Source organism: Lagopus muta, chromosome 1 (assembly GCF_023343835.1).
Source record: "Lagopus muta isolate bLagMut1 chromosome 1, bLagMut1 primary, whole genome shotgun sequence".
NCBI lineage: Eukaryota > Metazoa > Chordata > Aves > Galliformes > Phasianidae > Lagopus > Lagopus muta.
Genome location: NC_064433.1, coordinates 47,125,072 through 47,148,485, shown reverse-complemented (window position 1 = coordinate 47,148,485; position 23,414 = coordinate 47,125,072). Strand labels below are relative to the sequence as shown.

The window sequence follows — 23,414 nt, the reverse complement described above, 5'->3', positions numbered from 1 at the left end:
AAGATGCCACATTCCAAGGGTAACATTCCCAAATGCTAGATTTATTATCCTGAGGAGGGAAGAGAAGGCCAGACAGATAGAGTCATATGCAAAGACTAAAGCCAGGACGCATGGCCAGGTTTCACACTCATGAGGGCTGAGGTACAGAAGATGGGGAGGGTAGCAGCCACCCCCTGGAGGACAGTGGCTCCAGAGAAGTGCTGTGACATGACAAGTATGGCCTGGTTAGCTGAGAGAGCAGGTCCACTGTGGCAGTCATCCTGACTGGAACTGAGGTTTCACTTCAGCGGTCTCTGCCCATTCCTCAATTCCCCATCATCTAACCACAGTGTGAGATGATGGCCATGCTCACCTCCAAGGTTTCCCTTTCCAGTCAGCTCAGCAGCTGTAGCCTGCTAGAGGTTATTTGCTGCAAGCCCTTTCCCTCTGATTTCCCCCACCAAAATCCTTGTCAATCCACTTGAGATCGAAACCACCATAATCTAGATCCTTAACACCAAAATGACATCACACACACTGCAAACTGCAGCTTGGCAGAGACAATGTTAGCCAGGGGCAAGCTGCAAAGCAGAAGCTGACAGAAGCACAAATACGAAAAGGGATCAGAAATGGGGTGTGAGAGAAGGAAGTGGTTTTGCACACGGGCGCTGAATAGGCAACTTTAGATGTAAAAACCCAGATATTTTCTTGCCAAAAACCTAGATCTTTTCTTCCAAAAAAACAGTTATTTTCTTGTCAAAAACCCAGTTCTTTTCTTGCCAAAAAACGAGATCTTTTCTTGGCAACTTCTGCTACGCTTGCTCACCAGTGTGAGTGTGAGTGACTCACCAGGAATTCAAAAACACGGGAGAACTGGTGATGCAAGCTTCACAACATCCACACCACAGCTACAGATGGTCACCTCTACAGAAGTATTCCAAGAAGCAAACTCCTCTCGGCCCCTGCAGCTGCCTAAGCCACTTTAGCAGCACAATTCCCATTACTCAGTCAGTTATACACAACAGCTAGCAGGGCCAGGAAAGGAAAGTGCAACTCTCCACCCAGCTGAGACAGTGGTGACTTGGCTCATGTTCTTTCCTCTCACATTTTTTTATGACGCAGTATCTGGGAGGAGCACGGCATCAGGATCCCAGAACCCTCTAAACCAAAACAGAAAGCAGAAGGCATAAAGCCTTGTGTAACAGGGGTTGTACGTCAGAGCTCAGATAGCACAGGACCTGGCAGCAGCCACACACAGGATCTGCTCTGCAGCTTGTTTCAGCTCTGCACTCATCCTGATGGGCAACCTGTAAGTATCCTCCAGCGATGTCCCCCACCCCTGCAATGTCATGGCAATGAGGGGAGCTACCATGGGAACAAGCAGTGCTGTCAGGTGCTAACATAGAGGAGGGAACAGCTTCTCCCTTTCCTTGCTGCAAGGGACTGCCAGCCTCTTGATTCTAGGCTCTGCACAGCTGTGTGCTCCTGCATGAGGATCACCATGGGCTCTCCCTCCCCCTAGGCCAGACTCAGCCAGAGCTGCATGCCTCCTGTCCTGCTCCCTTTGCCCACCTGCAGCTCACTGAGGGGAAGGTGTTCCCTGACTGCAAACAGAGACTGGGAAGGCATGTGCCTTCCTGATACCAGCATCCCAATGAGCCCTGTGTTGCACAAATACCCCAGGCAGCTCCAGGGCCCAATGCACAGAGCTGAGGCACGGAGCTCCAGCAGCATCCACTGCACGGAGCAGAGCCAGCTGGGGGCTGGCCATACATGGGTTGCTCTCTTGCACCACTGTGATAGAGCCATAGACTCTCCTGTTCAAAAGTCACTGGCTGAGAAGCAAAGGAGCTGTCTGTGAAAGGCCCCAGCTGTATGTGGGTGACAGCTCTTTCCTGTTTATCCCAGCTTCTCAGGCAGGCTGCCTCCAAGGCAGCTGGGACCAGGCTGCAGGCTCACCAACACTACGCCTGCCCCTCTGGCGGGCTGCCAAGCCTTGGCTTCATATCCAGGCTATGTGCTTTTGCTTAGTTACGCACTATCCAGCTAGCATGGGGCACCAACGCAGGCAGATCTGTGGACAGTGGGAGGCTGCAAAGCTAAATCTGCCTCAGGAGGGACAGATAGGTCCTGAGAGTCTGCAAGGAGAGGAGAGGGCAGGGACCAGCGGTTCCAAGGTGCATCATACCTGCAGCAATCACTCAGCAGCATGGGCACCCTGAGCTGGCTCTCCTCTGCCTCTGCAATACCTGTGCATGAACCTGCTAGGCATCTAAATTTGCTTCCTTGTGTGGCAAATGTGATACAACAACTTTTAATTCCTGGTAGGCTTGTTTGTTTGTTTGTTTGTTTGTTTGGGGGTGGGGGAATAGAAGATGACATGGGATGATTAAGCAGAAACCCCATGCTTCTACAAGCCTGCCTTCCTTAGGACATTCGTGTAGAGCATGGATGTCCAACCTTGGGGCTGCACTGTGTGAAGAGGACTTGCCTTGAGCTATGTATAAAATAGGAAATATATTTAATGTATATTAGGCACTATTTTTCACATTTTCCTATTGAAACATAAAAAGAAAAACCATAAAAGGAGTGGGATATTTGACCTTGTTTTTGTGAAACTAATGCATCAGTCTGGTTCAATGGCAGTGGTTGCCATTCTTAGTGAGTTATCAAGGGGTTTGTCAGGTATTTCTGATGAAATTTTACTCTTACTGTATATCATCCTGGTCTTGGGCCAGACTCTGAGCACCTTGATCAGTTGTAGGTGTCCCTGTTCATTGCAAGAAGTTGGATCAGATGGTCTTTAAAGTCCCTTCCAGCTCAAGTGTTTATGTTTGTGTCTTTGTAGTAGGTTCAGAACACCAGGAATCCTCCGTGTGGCCTCCCAGCCTCTCCAGAAGCCTGCCATGAAGAGCTCCAAGGGAGGCCACAAGAAGAAGTGAGGCACTGACCTGTGGAAGGGGCAGACCTGTTTGGATCCTGTGACTCTCTCCATGCTGTGAGTATTCCTCCTGGCTATAACTGTAGCAGGGGGAGAGAAGTCTGAAATGGAATTAAGCTGGACCAGGCTTGGGCAACTTGATCTAACCATAGCGTCCCTGTTCATTGCAGAGGAGTTGGACTAGATGACCTTTAAAGGTGCCTTCCAACTCGAACAATTCTGTGATCCTATGATTTTTTTTTAATCTCTGTACACATTTAGTGTAGGTGTCCTGTTCTCAAACATGCAGGTGGGTGGGAGGGGGATGCTGAAGGGTTTCCAGTCACCAGCGGTGCAGCCAGACACTGGGCAGAGGTGTGAGCAAAGTCCTTCAAGGTGCTCTGAAAACTCAGAGAGACTGCACCAAATCCACAAGTGTCCATGGGGTGGGAATGCATACAGCATAAGTGTAGGAAGGTTGGCTGTGGACACCCAGGACATTGGGATGATGTACCTTAGCACAATTGACAGCGGAGAGGAGATAGCAGGACCACACTGTGAGCTTCTTGACGGAACTGGTAAATGATTTATAGGAGATCTTGAGCTCCTTATCCCGTGTTGGTGCTCCTGCACAGACCAAGGTTGCAGGTACTGCAATGCTGTCTGCCTCTGCAGCCAGCAATGCCCTTTCTTGATGGCACTTCCCTGTTTTTCAGCGTGAAACAGCAGCTTGCAGAAAGGCACTGAGGACAACCTGCACTTCTGGGAGAGCAGCAGGCAATTGCATTTACCAAGCTACCAGCCAGAGGAGGGAGGAAGACGGCAGCTGTAGGTCTGTCTGTTGCATCCACCTCCCTGGGCCCCAGCAGATGTGGGTGGGCAGATGCAGCTGGGTCTGGGGTACCCCTTGGTGATGTCACAGCTGCCCACCTGTGTAGGCATTGCTCCTCAGGCAACCAGGGCAGAGGTGCATCATTCCTGCCTTCCTGTGGGGACAGGGGTGAGGGTGACTGGCCTTGCTGTGCTCAGATCTTCGAGGGGATGCAGGGGCCTTGGGGGCATGTGGAAAGTGGGGCACTAGTGGTATCAGGTGTACCAGGGCTGATGGGGGCTGGGGGTAAAGCTGCACTTCAGACTCTTTCATGCCTGCATTCTGCTCAGCCGTCCAAAGATCACAAGGGATGTCCTCGTCTGACCAGAATTAAATAAGAAGCATTTTCCCAGGATAGCTCTTAACCCCATCCTTACTGGGCTGCATTGCTTCTCTTGCCTGCTGACACATTCCTTTCTTGTTCAGTGTGAGGCTATGGCACATGGGGCATGTGTAGAGATAAGGGAATAGCACTGGTCTCATCTCCCATCTCCTCTAATACATTGGGAAGCACAGCCAGAGCAGGGCAGAAACACTTGAGCTCCATGTGCAGGGGAAGTGCTGGGTTCTCTGTGACAGGCACAGAGCTCTTCTTGGAAAGATACCATGTACTATAAGCAAAGTGTTCACCCCCTACTTCATGTTTTGCAGCAAGTGGCCCTACAGCAGGCTTCACCATGGTATCAAGAGAGCATGTGGGCCATGGAACGGCTCTGCTGTGCTGGAGGTACATGGGGCACCTGCTCTGTGCACTCACTGTCCTGGAGGTTGTCGGGACATTGGGACTGATGATCTACGCATTGCTGGTGGAAGCAGGGAACCTGGTCAACCTCCCCAGCAAACGCATTGGCTTTTACAACTTCTGCCTTTGGAACGAGACGGCGGGGAAGCTGCAATGCCTGGAAGTCAGCCATCTGCAGGCCATGGGCATCAGCTGGCTTGGAATAGCACTGGCCAGGGTTTGTGTCTATATCTGCTCAGTCATCAGTTTCTTCTACCCCCTTTTCCTTGCAAACGTGAGGTGCGCGGACAAGGTAAAGGGCTGGAGGGGATTGCTCATCATACTCATCACCAAAATGTTACTCCTATCTGGAGGCCTGGGTATATTTCTCCTCCAAACTTCACCGTGGATTCACCCCTCCGATTTCACTGGGGGTTTTCTGGCACTGGTTGGAATTCTGGCTCTGATTCTGCTCCAGATTCTCACTGTCACTATGTACACCATCTGGGCCAAGCACATGAAGCTGCATCAAAGCCCTTTCACTGAGGAGGCCTTGCCCATTAAAATCTGAAACTGAGATGCAGGACGATATGATTTAGAACAGTAATCATGCTACAGCTTTAATCACTGGCAGGATCTTCATTCCAAGTGTTCACATCCAGTGTCCTGGTTTCAGCTAGGACAGTTATTTTCTTCACTGTATCTGCTACAATGCTGTGTTTTGGCTTTAGGATAAAAACAATTTTGATTACATACCAATGTCTCAATTGCTGCTGAGTAGTGCTGTGCAGAGCTGAAGACGTTTCAGTTTTTCAGCTTCTCTGCCAGGCCAAGCAAGGGGACTGAGGGCTAGGAAGCACAGAGCTAGGAAGGGTCAGAACGAGGAGAGCTGCCCTAAACTGATCAAAGGGATATCCCATACTATAAAATACTATGGAAAACCTCTAAAAACATTTCAATTTCTCAACTATGGGTGCATTGCTTAGCTGCACGAGTGGAAATCACGTGTTTATTTTGCAGTCAGAACCAGGGAAAGAAGCTTGCCAAAGAGGGTGTGGCATCAGAAGACAGACTGTCCTACCCCCCCTGAGCAAGTCTAGGCAAGTTGCCCAACTGCAAAAGAGGCCTACGTGACCAACGTGACAAGGGACAGTGTGGCTACAACCTCAAATTAAACTGGAGGCCACACAGGTATAGAAGTACTTTGCATCTTGTACTACACACTGCAGTGAGATACAAAGAAATATTTAACTGATAATTTGCTGTTGTTTCACCTAAATTTAGCCCAAGGGAACTCCAAAAGTAACTCAGTAACTGATATGTTCAGGTAGTGATATGTGACTGCAGAAGGGAGCTGGGCGGGGGACAGCTGCTGCTTGGGGACTGTCCAGGCATTGGTCATTGGGAAGCAAAGAATTGCACTGTACATCCCTTGTTTTGTAAATATACATTACTATTGTGTTATTTTCCTTTTCTCTTTTGTCTTACTAAATTTTTTTCAGCCTATAAGTTCCACTTTTGAGTTTTCTTTTCCTAGATTCTCTTCCCCAGCTCCCTGAGAGCTGCTTTTGGGTTTTGAAATTGTAAGCCAAGTAAAAACAAGAAAAAAAAGTTTATTTAGTTCTTCTCCCCTGGAGCTAAGCAGGTACTTACAAAATAGTTTGTTTCTTCAAATCTTTATTCGAAGTAACATGGGTGCATGAGTTACCACTCTTGCCCATATCACATGAACCACCTTGCTGGTATCGATCTTCATTGGGATGTTCTTACTGCGAGCTGAACCTTGACTTTTCTAGCAGCTGGCAAAGGAATCCCACTTACAGGTGGGCTGCTGGTCCACAGCTTAGCTTACAGGCAGTTCATGCCCATAGCAAGTATGCAGTCCCTCCTTTACTGACCTGTGTTCGGTCCCATCCAACAGAAGCTTGGCGCTCATGATGACCTCAGACTCAGCCCAGGCTCCCATTAGTGTCCAGCATACTTCACTATCCTTGAGTTTCCACAGTAACATTTCTTCACTCCCTCTATTGCTGTTTGTGAGGGTTTGTAGCGTCACAGTGACAAGATGGGAGGTTAAGGGAGACCAGCAGGACACTGCCTGACACGTGACCCAGGAATGCCCTCTCTGAGGGCATCCAATCTTCCTTCTTGATGGGCTGTGCTCTCTTAATCCTGTCCTTGCCTGCACAGCTCTGTAGAGGCAATGCTAAGTGAAGAAGATCTCCCTGACATATTTCAGAGCATCGTCATCAAGGCCAGTCCTCTCTGCATCCGTGCCAGCACCAGAAGAAGATGGAGGACCGGGGCTGTGGTGGCTGCCTTCCTTCACGCTGGCTGTGCCTTCGGGAGCCTGGCTCGGTGCTGCCTGGAGCTCCTGTTCCACCTGCTGAAGGTCCTGCTCCTCTTGGCTCCCGCTGCAGGCCTCCTCCTCAGCTCCCTTACGCTGCAAGCTCTGACACAAGGACCATCAGCCGCCCCCCCACGCAGGGCCACGCCAAAAGGCTGCCCCTGCGGGCCTCAGCCACGGCCAGGACGCTGCGCTCAGGATGAAGGGAAGCCGCGGGCTCACCTCGGCCAGCACGCCCAGCGCCACGTCCACCAGCTCCGCCTCGTTCATGCAGTACACGGTCGCCGCCCTGGGCACCGCAACGGGACACCGTTATAGCGGGAAGCGCTCCGGCCCCACCCACCCTTTCCCTACCCGGCAGCACTACCTGGGCTCCGCCGCCACTTTCTGTCGCCGCCGCCGCCCGACCCGGCCCGGCCCCCCCGCCCGCCGCTCGCCTTCCCCCGCCGCCCCCATCCAGGCGGGCAGCAGCCGCCGTCGCCGCGCCGCCGCCATCTTGTGTGCAGCCGCCATCTTGCGCGCCGCGGCACGGCTCGAGGCTGTCCCCTTCCGGCCCGCCTCACGCTACGCACCACCAACGTGCTGTAGGGTTTTTTTTTTTTTTCCTGGATACCGCTGCCGTACGGTAATGCCTCATTCCTGCCCTGGCCACCCCAAAGGTGGGTAGGAAGCCTCTGGCCAGTCCTTCCACTGAGTTTGCTGCCTTTAGAAAAGGCTGCTGTCACTACTGCCTGGTCTAGGAGCTGGCTGCAGTCCCATCTCTTCCGTTCCTCAGCAAAACAAGAGGCTTTTATTTCCAGCCACCTCCACTCAAATGTCACTCACTCATCTATTCCACTGCACAGACACTCTGTTTCTGAAGTCAGAGATTAGAAGAGCATTTTTTTCTTTAAGAAGAAAAAAAAAAAAAAAAAAAAAATCACACTGACGTCTTATTAACCCAGAAGCTGTGCCCTGCTACCCAGCTAATTTCTGCAGATCAGCACATCCCCCATTTGGTTGATAGACCAGCTATTTATCAACTCTCTAGAAGCATCAACTGACTGAATCCACTCAGCCCTTCCATTCAAGCACTTGTTCTCCCTGACTCAACTGATACTTAGTATTTTACGAGCTAGCTCTGGTAATAGAGCATTATGAAGGACCAGGCAGGTTCTGGTCCACTTATCCACCATGAGAAACATCAGGCAGGTAGTTTCTGATCTCTAATGCAAGCATTTCAGAAGGTCTGACTCAGGATCCCTTCTGCAATTGCCAAAGAACACAATACATCCAAGCAATGCAGCTATTTTTGCTCCTCGATGACTGGTACTGGTAGTCCCTACTGAGAGACTGTCAGTGCAGGAAGCACCTGGTGAAAACAAAATAGTCTTTTCTCCACATAGGAGCCTGTTCTTGGCACAATTCTGCCTCAGCCATCCTCCACACTTTGCAGCAATAGACAAACAGAGCACAGGAATCAAATGCAAGGGAGTATCTTCTTTTTATGAAAAACAACAACACAAAACGAAAAAATATTAAACCCAAATAATACTCTGGTTCTGCACTGGTTTTTCCAGTTTGAGCCATCCATTTCACCACACACAGTGCTGCTTCATGCATGCCTTCTCCAGTTTCTCTGTCTACACAGCCCCTGACATGATTCCAGCAGCCTCCTAACCATGTGCTATGTTGAAACCCCCCTAGAAGAGGGAGTCCAGCTGCCATAAGGGGTCAGTGAAGCTCTATTTTCACTGCTGCCACTGAAGGAGACCCATATCGGCATTCTGTCACACAGTGGTTTGGCATGTGTATTTAACATCTGCCAAGAGGCAAAAGCTAAAATGAAAAGAGTGATTGTGGCATGCCTTCTTTCCCATGCAGTTTGTTCCTGTGGAGTTAACACTTTTTTGTTTGTTCGATTTTTTTCCTCCCAATTCCGCTGCTCTCTTCCTTCAACACAGCTCCAATTAAGACTTTTGAGCCAGTAGGGTTGTTAACTTAATCTTCCCATCCATAGAGGCAGTGAGGCAAGTCCCACAGTCCATGGCTGTGCTCCAGTCCACTGTGACAACAGGAGCTCGGTGTCCTCCCAAGGAAAGGCAGCTCTCCAGGACCTTGTCCTCACCATTCAACTACAAGAAAAGTGTAAGAATTTAATGAGGCAAGCTGCTGCAGCATGGGCAGTGTATCCACAGAAGAACCCAAAGCCTACTACATACTCCATATCCCTATCAGCATACTTTTTCCTGTTTAATTGTGTATGCTTATATTTATGTAGCACACGAGGAAATGAGTTTTCCATCTCAAGACAGAAGCACATGATTTTAAACAGCTCAGCTTCTGACATCAGCTAAGCTATAGTAGCTGAACAAGACAGGCTAAGAGCAGAGTTGTGAGGAACAGGCAAGTTTAAGCTGTAGCTCATGTTCATGAAGGTGCTCTGAATGTCCCAGCTGCTAAGTAAGAATTCTATTTAAACTGACACGTAATGGCTTATTCTGATGTGCACTGACTTAAAAGAAGGTAGGCTGTGATCAGTTTGTGTTGAAACCATTCAGGCTTATTCTTACTTCAGTGCTGCGCACACATGACAAGGAAATAATCAGTCTGGGACTGGCATAGCAAGCACATGATGCAGATTACAGATGAGCAGTTGGAACAGTCATAGTCAATAAATTAAAAAGAAAAAAACAAAAAACTTTTGTCTTGGGCACTTAGCACCAAACAATATCACTCCTGGAGTTCACACACTTGCTTGAACAGCACACAATGCCAAAATGCATGCAGTACAGACCACACATCAAGCTGAACAGCAAGTTTCACAAAGCAGAGGTAGGCAAGTTGCAGCCTTGTTACAAGTGTTTGGATGCAAAAGGGAGTTTCTCATCATTTTGTGGACTTACCTTAAAAATGACTCCTCCAGTTGAAGAACATGTCAGCATATAGTTCCCCTCAGAGTCAAAGGCAAAAAGTCTTCCTCGTGGGAATTGGACTTGTTTGTATCCACTGTATCCAGACAGCACAAAGGGACCTGTAGCTTCACTGGGAAGAGCATACTCTGAGATCTTCAAGCCACTTTTGTGGATGTTCCACTGAATAAACTAGAATAGAAAAAAAAAAAATTATAAAAGCCCACAGTTAAATTGACTGGAATATAGAGGGGCTATTCACCATTTTTAAGAGAGGGGGATATCTCACACAAACAGAAGACTGCATTTTCACAGCTTTAAGTAGCTATATTTACAAAATATGGGATGCAAAGGCAGCAAGTGTGCCTACCACCTGGGCACACATATGCATTATATTTCATAAGCACTATTGCATATGAATACTTCCATAGTACAGGCAGGATCCTGCTAGGATTTCACTCAACTTTCACCAGTCAAGGACCCACGTCACCATAAGACATCTTTGGCCTGAGCCAAATCTCTATTGCTACAGACTTTGGAACTACAGAAATTGAAGCATTTGTTATAAGCAATTGAGAGCTACTTGCAAGGAAGTTCATGCTAAGTTAACAAGGATCTGCTCCCCAGGAAGTCTCAGACCTTAAATATGGTGATTTCAGGAGCACAGAAAGGTCATCTTTGCCTGGATTCCCTAGGAAGGAAATGTTTCACCAAGAGCAGGGTTTGCATGCAAAGTCCAAAGCATCTTCAGCTGCTAATGCACTTTCTGGCCGCCATCTCTACAGATAATAAATGAAGCTGGGTGGTGCTCTGCACGTATGAATGTGGTTACCAGCCTGCAGATTCACATGGTATGGATAACAATAAAAATACCTAAAAGAGTGGACTCACAAAGGGTTCTTTACACCAGCTGACAAATGCAAGTCACCTAGAGCTCACCTTGCCATCCTCGCCTATGCTGTAGACAGTGTTTTCATCATAGCTGAACTCAACGGAGTAGACTTCCCCATCATGTGCCTTCCAGCTCATGGCACACTCATGCTGCTGCATATCTGAGGGAAGAATCAGTACTGAAACATTCCCAGTACTCACACAGAGCTGAGGTGAGGAGAGACCATTTACATTAATAATTAATACAATCCAGCCTGAGAGCATCCTATCTTTATTCTCCAATGTGTAGCTTCCAATTCCACTGACTACAGTCACCATCTATAACTGGCCACTGCCTCCTCCAGCTTTAGCACTCAGTGTCAACTGCACTCACTCTGTACCAAAAGACACTGCCACCTTTATTCTCCTGCCCTTGCAATCCTATTCACTCCCACAGCTGCTGCTACCTCTGTCCTCACACCTACCCTCACAACTCAGCCACTGTGGCAAAAGCAGATCCTTTCTCACAAAGAAGGAAGGCTCCAGCTGCCTTTATCACAAGGATAAACTAAAGAGGCCAGAATCTGAGAAACTGAAATTGTCCAATGAAGAAAGACCTGCATGAAGTCTTTGCCTTCAATCAGTAATCCCTTCAGGGCAGCCTCCGGCACATCCAACATGACATGACTCAAATGCAAGTTAGCTTTGCTCCCCCTCAGCAGGAAGGAAACAAATCCAGCACTATTAGCGCTTTCACAAAATGTCCTCAAGGGAAAGTTTGTCAATTTACCCCTGAGAGTGGTTGTGGAGGACAGAAAGCAACTTCCAGCTTAACATTTGGTCACAATGCACTGTTGTCTCCCTCCTGAAAAGAGAAGGATGCTGGAGCTTTGCAGCCAGCAAGTGTCATCAAGAGACCACCTCACCACTCAGTTCCAACATACCAAAGAGACGAACAATCCCATCCGCAGCCCCTGTGACCAGCAGGTTGCCATTGTGGTTGAAGGCTGTGCAGTTAATAGCAATAGGCTCAGGCTCCAGGGAGAACTGCAACTAGAAGGAAAAGTCTATATGAACACCTAAAAGCCTCTAATGGATCTGAAATGCTAAGCAGCTATACTCCAGGGGAGGGAAGGAAGATGGTATCAAATAACAAGAGCTCCTGCAGTTTGAACTCCTATACCTTTCACAACCACAGACTTTAGGGTTGGCAGCTGCATTTAACTGTGATGTCTGATCAACAGTTTACCTCAGCCAAGATGCAGCTATCTTGAAAACATCCTTAAAGCTGCAAAACCAGCTTCTGGCAGACACTAGTGCAAGTTTGTTTCAGTCTCCTATGCATCAGGGAAAGCACAGGTCAAAGGTGAGGGATGGGACCAGGATTCACTGCCAGAATCTGATCCAGAGATGATGTAAGACTAATTCTCAGAAAGCAGTTCTTAGCTTTAAAAACAAACAAACAACACAGGTTGAGAGGCACTTGAATACATGGCTAGAAGAGTTTTGAAGATAGCGACCAGCTGCCATACAACTGAAACTTGTCTACAGCAGTTCTGGAGCATGCTAGATGGAGATGAACAGCTAAAGCTCACCATGCTCACACCACAGTGAAAGTCAGAGTAATTTAGAAAGAAAGCCTACACATTAGAGAAGAGGAGGTATTCATTCTCAGCAAGCAGACCTAGAAAGGAAAGGAACCCAGCAAGTACCTGCTGCTTCATTGTTTTAGTGTCCCACAGCAACAGCTTCCCAGGAACTTGGTTCATGCTTTTGCCCCCAGAGGTGACTACTGAGAAGTCCATGTGGGAGATGGGGCTTTGGGCTGCTGCAGAACAGACAAAGGAAGCACCACTTGGACTGCAGGCAAGCGACAGGATTCTGAAATACAGCAGAGAGTGTGAAATGCTTCTCTCCAGCAACAGCCTCAGGAAGGCTATTCAGCTCCTCATTCTGCCATGAAAGAGGGGTCCTCTATCTCACATGCACTGTAAAGGAGGGTATGATTCATGTGCTTAGGCAAATTGTGAGTCTCTCCAGTGTACCTGATCAATTTTACTCCACTCAGAGATTGCCTTCTGCCCAAAGACTAAGAGGTACTGCAGTTACAATATCTTTGTACAATCAAAACTAACAAGATACAGGTACATAAATATACATGTCTACAAAAACACATACACATGTACATACATGCATGTATGGGTCTGTATGTATATATACACATGTACACAAAGACATAAATCAGCATTTGATAGTTACCTGGGCATGTCTTCATCAATGCTAATTTCACAGAGATTCTTCTTTGCTTCCGTGTCATAAAGACGAACTGTCCCAACTCCACTGCCAAGCAGTAGCTTGAAACCAGCAAGGAACAGATGAAGGAGTGTGAGGGAAGCGTACAACAATGCCATGCAGTAACTGCCAACACCATAATGCTTCTTTTCCCCCCAGTTCATGCATTTTGATTACACATAACTCCTACAGGTACATCCTGTCTTTCTGTGCATATCATGCTGAGTAAGACAACTGTAAAGCCGCAGGAAGTGGGGTAAAAGCACTGCTTTCCTTTCCAGACATTGTGAGAAAAAGGCCTGATAAGCAAAGAGGTGAAGTACAAGCCACTTCCTGGAGTGTGGTTCTAAATTTTAAGATGCTAATTCTACATGGAGTCTCAACATCTATGGGAGTACCAGAAGACTAACACAGAATCAACAACCTGATCTGAAGGGATAGCCAAGAAGAAACCACACCCTCTCACCCAGAGAAGAATTAAATTATTCAGAAGGGCTCATACATGTTTTCCCAGTGGTGCCACAATTTAAAAATGAAGTAACGGAGGGATGTACTTTCAAGGAAAATGAAGCAAGCAAAACCTTCTCCCTTCAGAGCCTGAATTGCTGCTGCATCCCCACATATTTCAGAGAAAAATCTTTCTACAGAAGGAAAAATTCCCCCAAGCAGAAGAAATATTAATGACTGCATAGACAGCACATAATTAAAAACCCTCTCTAGTAACATAATTAGAGGGAAAATGCTTATGGGAAAGAAACATTTAAACAGCCATGATACTTATCGAGCATTCAAGCCCTTATGCAAGTACTGACCCCTAGCGGTGGAAGACAACAGTGTAGAAGTGGCCTGGAGCCATTTTCACACCTGCACAAACCAAGACGCCAACATCACACCCTTGTTCTCTCTTCTGCTTCTGGCTCAGAGTAAGAGTGTAGCTCCACAGCACCCTGCTGCAAGGTTCCCACAGGCTGCTGTGGCTCTGCCTGCCTGTACAAGTGACAGCCTGCAGAAAGTCAATTCTCTCAATGGAGCTGCCCTGTTCAAATGCCACAGCTCAGAAAGTTATGTTTCAGGACAAGCAGTAATGAATTTCATGCTCAATACACAAAGCACACACCTCACTTTCTGGCTTTTATTAGACCCTATGGGCTTCAATTCTCCCTTAAGTGGAAACTAACTGTTCTGCTAATTTTATCTGCAGTGCTGCCACCTAGAAGGTAGTGTGAAACATAACAACAGAGCTCCATCAGCTGAGACTCTCAAGTCTCCGTGTGCACAAGCTACTCACCAGCCGATCACGCTTGGTTGCCCATTCTAGAGAGAGCAGCGGAGACTTGGAAATAGATGAAGCTTTAGTTTGCATTATGGGGTTAAAAGACCACACTTTGATGACACCATCGACATCCAAGCTGGCCACCCTCCGTCCAGAGCAATCAACCCTACATGCAGAAAGAAATGGATTGGATATTTTTCTCCCTGAAGTTCTTAGATGCAAATATGTATCCCAGTAATCTTTTCTCACCTGGCCACACGGGCTCCAATTCCTGTTGTAGGAATCAGAATTTCACTGCACTGTTTTGCATGCTTTGCTCTTAAGCAACACAGATGTGCTTTCACTGGGAATTTCCTCCCTACTGACATTCTCCTATCACAAAAATCTTTCTCCACTCTCAGTGCTTTTGCACTGGCTGGTCCTCTGGAGAGGTTTCTAGGATAGAGCCCTCTTCTGCCAGCCTATTACCTGCAGTACATAATAGATGAGTGGTGCTCCCCATACTCCTCCTGGCTCAGGACAATGAAAGGCTGCTCTTGCCGAACCCCAACAGACTCCGTACTGCTGGCAGGCATCTTGGTTGAAGTCTCTGCTTGGTCAGCTTGTGGCTCTGAACATGGCTCTGGCTCAGATACGCTAATATCTGCTTTCTTCTCAGCACTCTGAACCTGTAGGAAGAAATCCCACGTGAAATACAAGGAGGCAGCATCAGGTCAAGCTTTTCAGCCACACTGCTCACTGGGAGAAAGAACAAAGAAGCTGCTGTACTGAAACAGAAGTGTTGCCAGCTCAAGTCCTTTTCTGCCAACAGACCTTCTTCCTGAGCACAGGGATAGCAAATTGCACAACTGTCCCATTTGATACGACCTCCTTGGTTGTAGGGTCTCTTATACACCCCCACAACATACCCAGTCATACAGATTCCTATTAGGATCAAAGGAACTGCAGCGTCTCTGCTCAGCTGATACGCCAGCTGATATCAGAGGCTCATTTGACACTATTCAAGCACAGATTTGCAATCAAACATCAACCTACGCTGCCTAAAGCAAGAATTACTTATGACTTCATAACATATAGTACAATCTTCACAAAAGCTCTTAGAGGATGGTAAGCCACAGTGGATGGACTATGCTTGTCTGACAGGTATTTAGTCTGTGCATAATATGGCACTCAATGCAGCCAACTAATGACAACTGCAGAGTCAACACAGAAGTCCAGAAGCTCAAAATCTTTTTGACAGGACAGACAGCGTTAGAACAACTGGATTTTTAGGAGTTGAAGGTATGTAAGAGAGACAAGACATCCATCATGGCACACACAAGTATGAAAGTAGTCTGTCACTAGGAGGGGACACAGAGCACGAGTCAGTAAAACATGTGCAAACAACCTTATATACATCATTCTCTGAAGATAAAAATGCCTGAAGAGTCTGCATGATAATGGATTTCCGCTCCCTATAAATAAGTCAAGGATATGTTAGTAGTGACATATCTTGAGCAAAAGGTCAAACACTGCATAATTAAATCATCTGAATTCACAAAACTGGAAAAGACTGGGAAACAAATCCAAGAGTGCCTCACTCTGTAATAATTAAAAGTGGGGAGATAACTAGCAATGAATGGCACTCAAGTCAAAAAAAACAGTACAGCCTTTCAGCTTCCTTTTTGCTTATATGCACTGTATACAGCAGTAAGCTAAACAGTATCAGCTTCGCCAGGAGGACCAGACACAACTTCTGCAAAGGCAGGAAACTGCTGCCTTAACCTGGAGCATCACAACAAAAGGGAGGCCAAAGGACATTTGGTGGGTGGGGGGGTCCGCAACATTCTGACTAGTGTTTAATAAAGTCTTTTAGGTAAGTCATGAAGAACAAAGTTCTCACACAGCCTGGAACACTCTAATGGAATAACATCTCTCCAAGGCAGTGTGCCTCATGTAGAACAGCCACACATATCAGCTGATAAGTGCCAGTCCCTCAGCACCACCTCTCCTGCAGGGGACTTGCTTATATAGCCAGTACTAACATGGCTGAGATGATGCCATCGTTCCTCTGGTGCAGTTTCAAAATACCACATTGCTGCTGGAAGCCAGACAACATGCAGGTGAACAACAGCAGTCCACTGACCTTCAGCAGTTTAACTTCAGACACTGTTTTATTATCACAGAATCACAGAATTGCAGAGGCTGGAAGGGACCTCTAGAGACCATCGAGTCCAAGCCCCTGCCAAAGCAGGCTCCCTAGATCAGATTGCAGAGGCAGGCATCCAGGCTGGTCCTGAACATCTCCCCAGGAAGAGACACTGCAACCCCCTCTGGAGCACTGGAACAGACTGCCCACATCCTGTGAAGAAATTCTTCTGCATGTTTGCTCAGAACTTCCTATGCTTCAGTTACTGGCCATTTCCCCTTGTCCTATCACCACACACTGCTGAAAAGAGTCTGGCCTCAGCCCTTTGCCTCCCACACCTCCTCTCCTCATAATAGAGGTACTCCAGGCCCTTTTATCACCATACTAGAAAGCAGGACATCCTTCACGTGGGGTGATCCTTGCAGTTTTGTGTGGGGATACATTTCCACTCCTATCCAGGAAAGCTTGTAACTTTTTTGCTGTCCACACAGAATGTGCACAAACCAGCATGAGAGTGTAACTGACAGAAAGAGAAAGATTCAGAAATCTGTGCTGCATGATTTTTTGGAACAGCATTTCTTATCTTTCTATTTAAAGATTAACATGGAGATCATCTTACAACTGTGTACTTCTGAGGGATGGAAGAGCCATGCCACTAAGGGGATTATAAAAAAGTATTTGAACACAAGGCTGTTGACATCATGACAAACAGCAACTCCATTTAAAATGTCAGCGCTGAGTCCCATCTAGGGACAAAGAAATAATCTGAGAGCGGAAGGAGTTGATTAACCACAGAGGTTAACCTTTGATACAGCTGATTTGAGCAGCAAACCAGAAGCTTAACTGGAACATTTGCATTTGTCATACCATCTAGCATAAAAACAGAAACTGCCAGCCCTCCACTGCCCAGTCTCACAGTGTTGCCCAGTACCTGAGAGGTCCCTTTTGACAGCAGCTCTCTCCTTTCCTTCCCATGCTCTTGCAAGCGCTTCTGACGCTGCTGCAGGGAGCTCGACTCACCTGCTACTAACCCACTAAAGTGGCTCTTCCCATCCTTACTGCTTGCTGTTCCTTCTTTTCCTTTGGCACTCTGGAAGGCAGAGGAATGAATTGGCAAAGTTTTACTTGTATAAGGCTGCAGAAGAAAGCAAAAGAGGAGGCAACCCCCCCCCCCCCCCCCCCAAAAAAAAAAAAAAAAAAAAAAAACAACAACCTAAACATCCACAAGGGATTTACAAGTCCCTAGACATGACCTTCAGCTCTTCTTGTACTGCATTTACGCCCAGTGTACATGGGCAAGAAAGAACATTCCTTTTCCTCCCCCTCCTCCAAGTGAAAGCAAAAGCTTGGAGCAATGCTGTGCTGCAAGTTAACTCCTTGGTTACTGAGCACCTTTCAATGAATCAAGTTGAGAATCACCTGGTGATTTGCTGGTTCCTTCTTCCCTAGCAGCACGCTGCTAGTCTGTGTTGGAGAAGCCCCACTTGGCTGAGCTGGTCTGGCAGGGCCCTTTTTACTCTGGGAGAGAAGAGAGGAGAGAAAGCCTCCTCGAGACTGAAGAGAATGTGCAGTACTTCTCTGGCTGCAGGTCATATCACTAAACAAGATTAAAAAGAAACAATAAACAGGACATGGAACTGCAGACAGACAACCTGATCAGAGATGACCCAACAAGAACAGTGCCTGCTGCTTGAAACTCTGGAGGACATGTCTTCTTTCCCAAGCTCATGGAGCACTGAACACAAAAAAAATGTTTCAGAAATATCCTGTGTTACTGTTTAAAGCAGATCACTATAAATCACTGGAACCAACACTCACTTCTTGTAGTGTCATAGAGTTGGTGGGCCCAGCTGTTGCTAAATCACATGCATGGTCACCTTAAACTCCTATTCCTTCCACTCAGGGTTAGTATAGAAAGAATGCAAGGGAAACACAAGAACACATTTCTCCAAATAACTTCTTCAGCCTGGGTTTCCATTTCACGGCTGAAAGCAGACCTGTCTGAAAGGCAACATACAGGGTTTCCCTCAACACCCTGAGATATGCAGCAGGTTACATTCACCAATTTTAAAGCTCAGGTCCTCAACTTCTGAAAACACACACCTCCCTTAATCCACAGCACCTAGAGCAGCAACTGTTTCCCAGAACATAACTGGGATTTTCTACACTACAGCTTCCTCTGAAAGGAGGGTAGCACACAGAGGAGGAGGAATAGCTACCTCCACTGTCCCATTCTGTCTTAAAAGAAGGAACTGTTCTACCAAAAATAAACTTTGGGCCAAACAGAGACATAGAAAAGACAACCAGAATTAGCCACCATGTTAACACAAGAGTTGTCCACACAAGAAAGACCACTTTTAAAGTAAGTTTTTCTAATAGAGATGGTTAAAAATATAGCAATTCTATTAGCTCATCCCTTGCATCACTCTCTCCCACAGGTGCAGGTGAACATCAGGGCTTTTTGTAGCTAGGCCAAAGAGATCTCAAATTAAACTCTGTGACTTGTCCTGCGCAGAGCAGTTATCAAGACAGTTCTGCAGACGAACCTCTTCAATCAGAAATTCTACACTAAAAGTAAGATTTTAAGTGTGACCTCTATTAGAACTTTGTTACTGAGAGCAGCATAATTTGATCAACAGATTAAACTGCAGATTTATGAGGAATCTCATGTATAACTGAGCAAGAAAGCCTGTATCTGTGGAACAATGACCCCTCTATGTGATGCAGGAACAGCATTTAAGAACAACACAAAGCACTCACTGCCACTAAAGAAAATACCTGAGCAGTGCTTCAGGGTATTGCACTGCTACCAGTGTCCTGGCTGCCCAGAATGCCCTGGTATAATGCTGAGACCAAAGCAGAGTCACTTCTTTGTGTGCTTCAGTTCCCAATAACCAGCAAGAATCTCTCTCAAAGAGTGGGAAATAGACATCATAGCAGAAATTTTCTCCAACGAACAAGGAAATGGCACTCCTAGAGTTTCCCTGAGCCACACAAAAGCAGCAGGGCCCATTCTCCCCTGCAGGCACTCACAGCTCAGAGTCCCCGAGCCGATCCATGTTGGCCACATACGCAGGCAGCTTGTGATGCACAACTGCTTCTTCCACTTCCAGTTCCTCTTTCTTCATGCGGGAGGATTCAGCCTGCAAAGCAAATAGCTACAAGAGAAGAAAGAACCAAATAAGTAAGCAGAAATTACACCAGAGTGCACCACTTTCCTACAGGCTGAAGTTGTTCATTTTTCTAATTTCAAGGGTCTTAGACGGTCAAGGAGGGAAGAAAGTTGCTGTGACCAGCTGAAGATCACATCAGTCCAAGTAGTCAAAACAACAGTAATTTACAGATATGAAACTGAAGCCTGCTTAAAATCCTCTACTCCTCTCCTTGGGCTGTTGCTGTAACGGCAATAACTGTGCTGGGAAATGAGCTGGTCTGGGCAGCCCGGATCAGCCTGCCACTGCACACAGGCAGCTCAAAGCCAAAGCCCTCCACATGACTGGTGGCAAGCATGTGCAGGCACCAAGCCTAGGAGGTAATCTCCTTTCCACAGCCCAGGGCTTGGCAAGATGCCTGGGTGCACTGTAGCCAGTGTCATCAGGCTACCTTGAAATCCAGCTCCACACCCTGCTCAGGTCACACTGCACATTTCTCAAATCTCTCCAATAATTATACTTTTACATCTTCTCTATAAGCATCTAGGAAAGGTAATAACAAAATGAGATAGAGCTGGAGGACATCTTGCTGGAGCAAGTCAGTGTTTCTTGCAGTTTCCTGTAAGATCTAGAATTGTGAATATCTGTTTCCCATTTGCATTAGTTCAACTAGATTATTTTATGTGCACTTTGACCATGGTAAAGTGGCTAATTCAGCAGGAACAGCTTCTGCCTCTTCACTGCAGGGTACTGCCACTTTTTACTGTGCTGTCAGCTAAATTTTGGAGGTGACCCTGAATACTCTCCATAAGTTTTAGCATACAGTCCGTCACACAAGCACTTTACCTCCCACTACTTTCAGCTTGTCAGAAATGCCAGTGTAGCAGAAAAGGCATTTGCACAGTGTCTGCACCCAGCAGATAGCACAGAGTCACCTCTCATAGAGTCACCTCCAGCAGAGGCACAGTGATGTCCTACACAGACATATCAGTTACCATACGACCACTGCCCTAAGCTTGCTGGAGGCAGTTGAAAGATTAACCAAAAGAAAGGATTTATATAAGAATCTGTCTTGCAATAACTGCTCTAAATTGAAGGGATACAACTTGTTTGGACACACAAACCCAACATCACAAAACACACAGCTTTAAACAACCAGCAAACAAAGAGTGACTTCAATTCTGACCTTATGCCGCAGGGATTCATTTTCTTCTTGTATGAGGCTGCTTCTGTGACATTCAGCTTCAAAGTTCAGAATGACTGGCACTGGTGAGAAACGTTAAAGAAAAACCTCAAGGCAACAACTTGCCTTGACTCTAACAAACTTCACAGCTAACCCTCATCACCACTTGCCTTAAAAACAGCAAAAGTGCTCAGTCCATACCATCAGAGAGAAATATCTGAGGCCAAAAGAGCAGTAACAATATTGGGCTATCACTACACACCACTGTGAATAGATGCACCCAGACAATGGTCTAAGAGGAGACAGCTCTGGACCCAAGGTTGCACGCCTGTTTTGCACTATGCCACGTAACAAGATTTCTGACTGCTGTTCTAGTCAGAAGCAAAGGTTTGAGTTCAGTGTTAGCAGCAACCACAATTGTTTGTGCCCAGGGAGCATAACATGTCATTAGATAATTGAATAATAACTACTCTAACATCCTCTGGAAAACACCAGCTTCCTATTAAGGCGTGGCCCTGAAATTACCTGAAAGCAACAGGTTCTGTAATATTGTACTCTTGGCACCAAGAACAGTAAGCATAACACTAGAGTAAGAGAGATTTAACCATTAGTTACCAAAAAAAGGATATGCATGCACTGAAATAAGACACTCAGAAAGTTGTGCAGAGACACAATAAACGTATCTGCCCACTGGCGTGAAAAATAGGTGGCGAAGGTGGGGTTGGAGTCTGGGGCAGGGAGGAAAGGCAGGACAAACCAATCCTTCCACTCTGCCTGGTTCTGCAGCTCAGAGGCCTGCTTGAGGAAGAACTCCTGCGCTTTGTCATTGCGGCCAGTCTGAAATACAACAGGAACAGCTCTCACACTTCCAGCCAAACCAACCTGCAGGTACTTAGAATATTGTTTGAGTGATGAATGCAGTAGAAACTACTTTCACTACCCAAGAGAGCAAGTGGTTAGATTTCAGGTTCATCTGGGAACAAAAGAATACGCTAGATATGCTAGAAGAAGCTCCCAAATATGCTTAATCCAACCTTTTTTCTACTCACTGCAGTCTTGTTTAAAGGCTGGGGAAATGAATCAAGCCAATTCTTTACACGATTTCCAGCTAAACCAGTGCACTCTGCATACTTACATAAGATGCAAGTTCACATACATTACTAAAGTATACTTCAAATTGAACAGTTCCACCACAGAAGCACCCTGAAGAAATTCATCTGATGCATTATATTTGTTATAGTCACACTCCAAGTTCAGTCCAGGATAAGAGAACAAAACCACATTTCCAGAAATATGCATTAGATTTTGCTTCCTCCCCCAGCATTCATAATTCCAAATTTTCAATCAAGGGGGAAACATTACCCATAAGTTTTAAGAAATTGAACACTCTTGACAGGTGCTCGTCTACCCTGCTTGCCAGTGCTCTCCCCATGTAATACTTTTTTTTTTTTTAAAAAAAAAAAGCATCATTGAGATATTTCTGCTCCAACTCGAGCTTACTATTTTCTGCTCTATTCAGAAGGGGGAAAAAATAGTTTTGCTTTCTCTCCCACGTTACCTTGTCCAAACTTGAAGCTCATTTCTCCCTCTTTTATCAACTAAACTCCAACCCTACCATCTTTTCTTTGAGACCCTCCCACTCTCTGATTCCTCAGGAGCTGTGGTTCACATAAGGACTGGCTGATTCCTGCCAGCAGGAACACAGACAACAATCCTGCTTCTTCCTCCCTTCAGCTGCAATGAAACCCTTCTATGCAGCACTGCTATCTACTCAGCCACTCCCACCTGCCCCACCTGCACGGTATGGACGAGGTAGTATCGGTACAGGCTGGTTTTCAGCTTGTTCACCGTCGGTCGGTACACGTCTTCCAGCCGGCTGAAGAGGCGGCGATCCAGGTAGCTCCAGTAGTCCCGCAGCGCAGCCAGGTCGTAGCTCTGCACGAACTGCTGCAGCTGCTCCACGATCTTATCCACCTGAGAGCGCAGGAGGCGGCTGCTGTCACGCGAGGGCTCGCTCGGAAAACAGCGTTATTTTTGGACGAAAGGGAAGAGCCGTGCTTAGCCGACAAGACGGCAACACAGCAAGAGGAAGACGCGCCGCCGCTTCTTAGCGCCGTTACCCCGAACGCCATCTATCAGCGAGACGGGCACGAAGATCCCTAACGGCAGCCCGCCGCCCTCAGAGGACCATGCAGCGTTTCCTCGCGGCCCCAGCTCCAGCCCCGCCCTCACAGGGGACACGGGGCCCAGCCCGGCTCGGCGGCGGCGCCTCAGGGGAGCTGCCCCCCAGACAGGCTCTCAGCCCCGCGGCCTGCCCACCGCCCCACAGGGAAGGGGCCGCGGCTCCCGCTCACCCGGAAGCCCTTCTCCCGGTCCGCCTTGATCTCCGCGTCCAGCTGCTTCAGAGCGGCGGTGAAACCGCGGAACAGCAGATACTCGCGCACCAGCTCGTCCGTCCGCTCCGTCGCCGCCGCCATGGGGCCCAGCGGCGCTGCCGCCTCTGCCCGCCCACCGCTTCACGAGCGAGGCGGCGCGGCGCCGCCAAGACTACAGCCCCCGGCGTCCCTTGCCGTGCCCGCCCATCGCAAGGCACGATGGGAGCTGTAGTCCCCGCCGCTCGCCCATGCGCACCGCCCTCCCCCGTGCGTTCCACTCCCCCTCCCCTGCTTCCTTGCCCTCCTGCGGCCGCAGCCCGCGTTTTTGTCTGTCTCCCATTGGTCGTCGCCGGGCGCAAGCTGCGTCCCCATTGGCTGGCTGCCACGTGCGGCTCGTGTTGCTGGGCGCGGA

General features: G+C 47.5%; 3 protein-coding genes across 3 annotated transcripts; 1 reads left to right on the top strand and 2 right to left on the bottom strand.

Moving 5' to 3' along the window:
• Positions 1-3,407: 3,407 nt before the first annotated feature.
• TMEM140 (transmembrane protein 140) lies at positions 3,408-5,955 on the top strand. Its single transcript, XM_048947537.1, has 2 exons — positions 3,408-3,477; positions 4,422-5,955. Exons 1-2 carry the CDS (start codon positions 3,408-3,410, stop codon positions 5,060-5,062), a joined length of 711 nt encoding a protein of 236 aa, XP_048803494.1. The 3' UTR covers positions 5,063-5,955.
• A 129-nt stretch (positions 5,956-6,084) lies between these two features.
• On the bottom strand, positions 6,085-8,171 carry CYREN (cell cycle regulator of NHEJ). Its single transcript, XM_048939473.1, has 3 exons — positions 7,206-8,171; positions 7,061-7,127; positions 6,085-6,943 (listed from the first exon to the last, which is right to left on the bottom strand). The coding sequence occupies exons 1-3, from the start codon at positions 7,349-7,351 to the stop codon at positions 6,698-6,700; spliced, it is 459 nt and encodes a 152-aa protein (XP_048795430.1). The 5' UTR covers positions 7,352-8,171; the 3' UTR covers positions 6,085-6,697.
• A 126-nt stretch (positions 8,172-8,297) lies between these two features.
• Positions 8,298-23,205, bottom strand: WDR91 (WD repeat domain 91). Its single transcript, XM_048939376.1, has 15 exons — positions 22,982-23,205; positions 22,422-22,601; positions 21,258-21,464; positions 20,631-20,714; positions 19,326-19,450; positions 17,712-17,889; positions 17,224-17,382; positions 14,633-14,832; positions 14,180-14,330; positions 12,859-12,953; positions 12,312-12,480; positions 11,544-11,652; positions 10,669-10,781; positions 9,724-9,921; positions 8,298-8,952 (listed from the first exon to the last, which is right to left on the bottom strand). Exons 1-15 carry the CDS (start codon positions 23,102-23,104, stop codon positions 8,788-8,790), a joined length of 2,256 nt encoding a protein of 751 aa, XP_048795333.1. The 5' UTR covers positions 23,105-23,205; the 3' UTR covers positions 8,298-8,787.
• Between the last annotated feature and the right edge of the window lie 209 nt (positions 23,206-23,414).

Bases quoted from the DNA above. Each gene is read 5' to 3' on its own strand.
- TMEM140 (XM_048947537.1), top strand. From the start codon at position 3,408: ATGTACCTTAGCACAATTGACAGCGGAGAGGAGATAGCAGGACCACAC. The intron at 3,478-4,421 runs GTAAATGATTTA...CATGTTTTGCAG, and splicing joins TGAGCTTCTTGACGGAACTG to CAAGTGGCCCTACAGCAGGC.
- CYREN (XM_048939473.1), bottom strand. From the start codon at position 7,351: ATGGCGGCTGCACACAAGATGGCGGCGGCGCGGCGACGGCGGCTGCTG. The intron at 7,128-7,205 runs GTAGTGCTGCCG...TGCGGTGCCCAG, and splicing joins AAAGTGGCGGCGGAGCCCAG to GGCGGCGACCGTGTACTGCA. The intron at 6,944-7,060 runs GTGAGCCCGCGG...TCCTTGTGTCAG, and splicing joins CGCTGGGCGTGCTGGCCGAG to AGCTTGCAGCGTAAGGGAGC.
- WDR91 (XM_048939376.1), bottom strand. From the start codon at position 23,104: ATGGCGGCGGCGACGGAGCGGACGGACGAGCTGGTGCGCGAGTATCTG. The intron at 14,331-14,632 runs GTAATAGGCTGG...TTCTGCATGTAG, and splicing joins TCATCTATTATGTACTGCAG to GGTTGATTGCTCTGGACGGA. The intron at 8,953-9,723 runs GTAAGTCCACAA...CTTTTCTTGTAG, and splicing joins CTGGAGGAGTCATTTTTAAG to TTGAATGGTGAGGACAAGGT.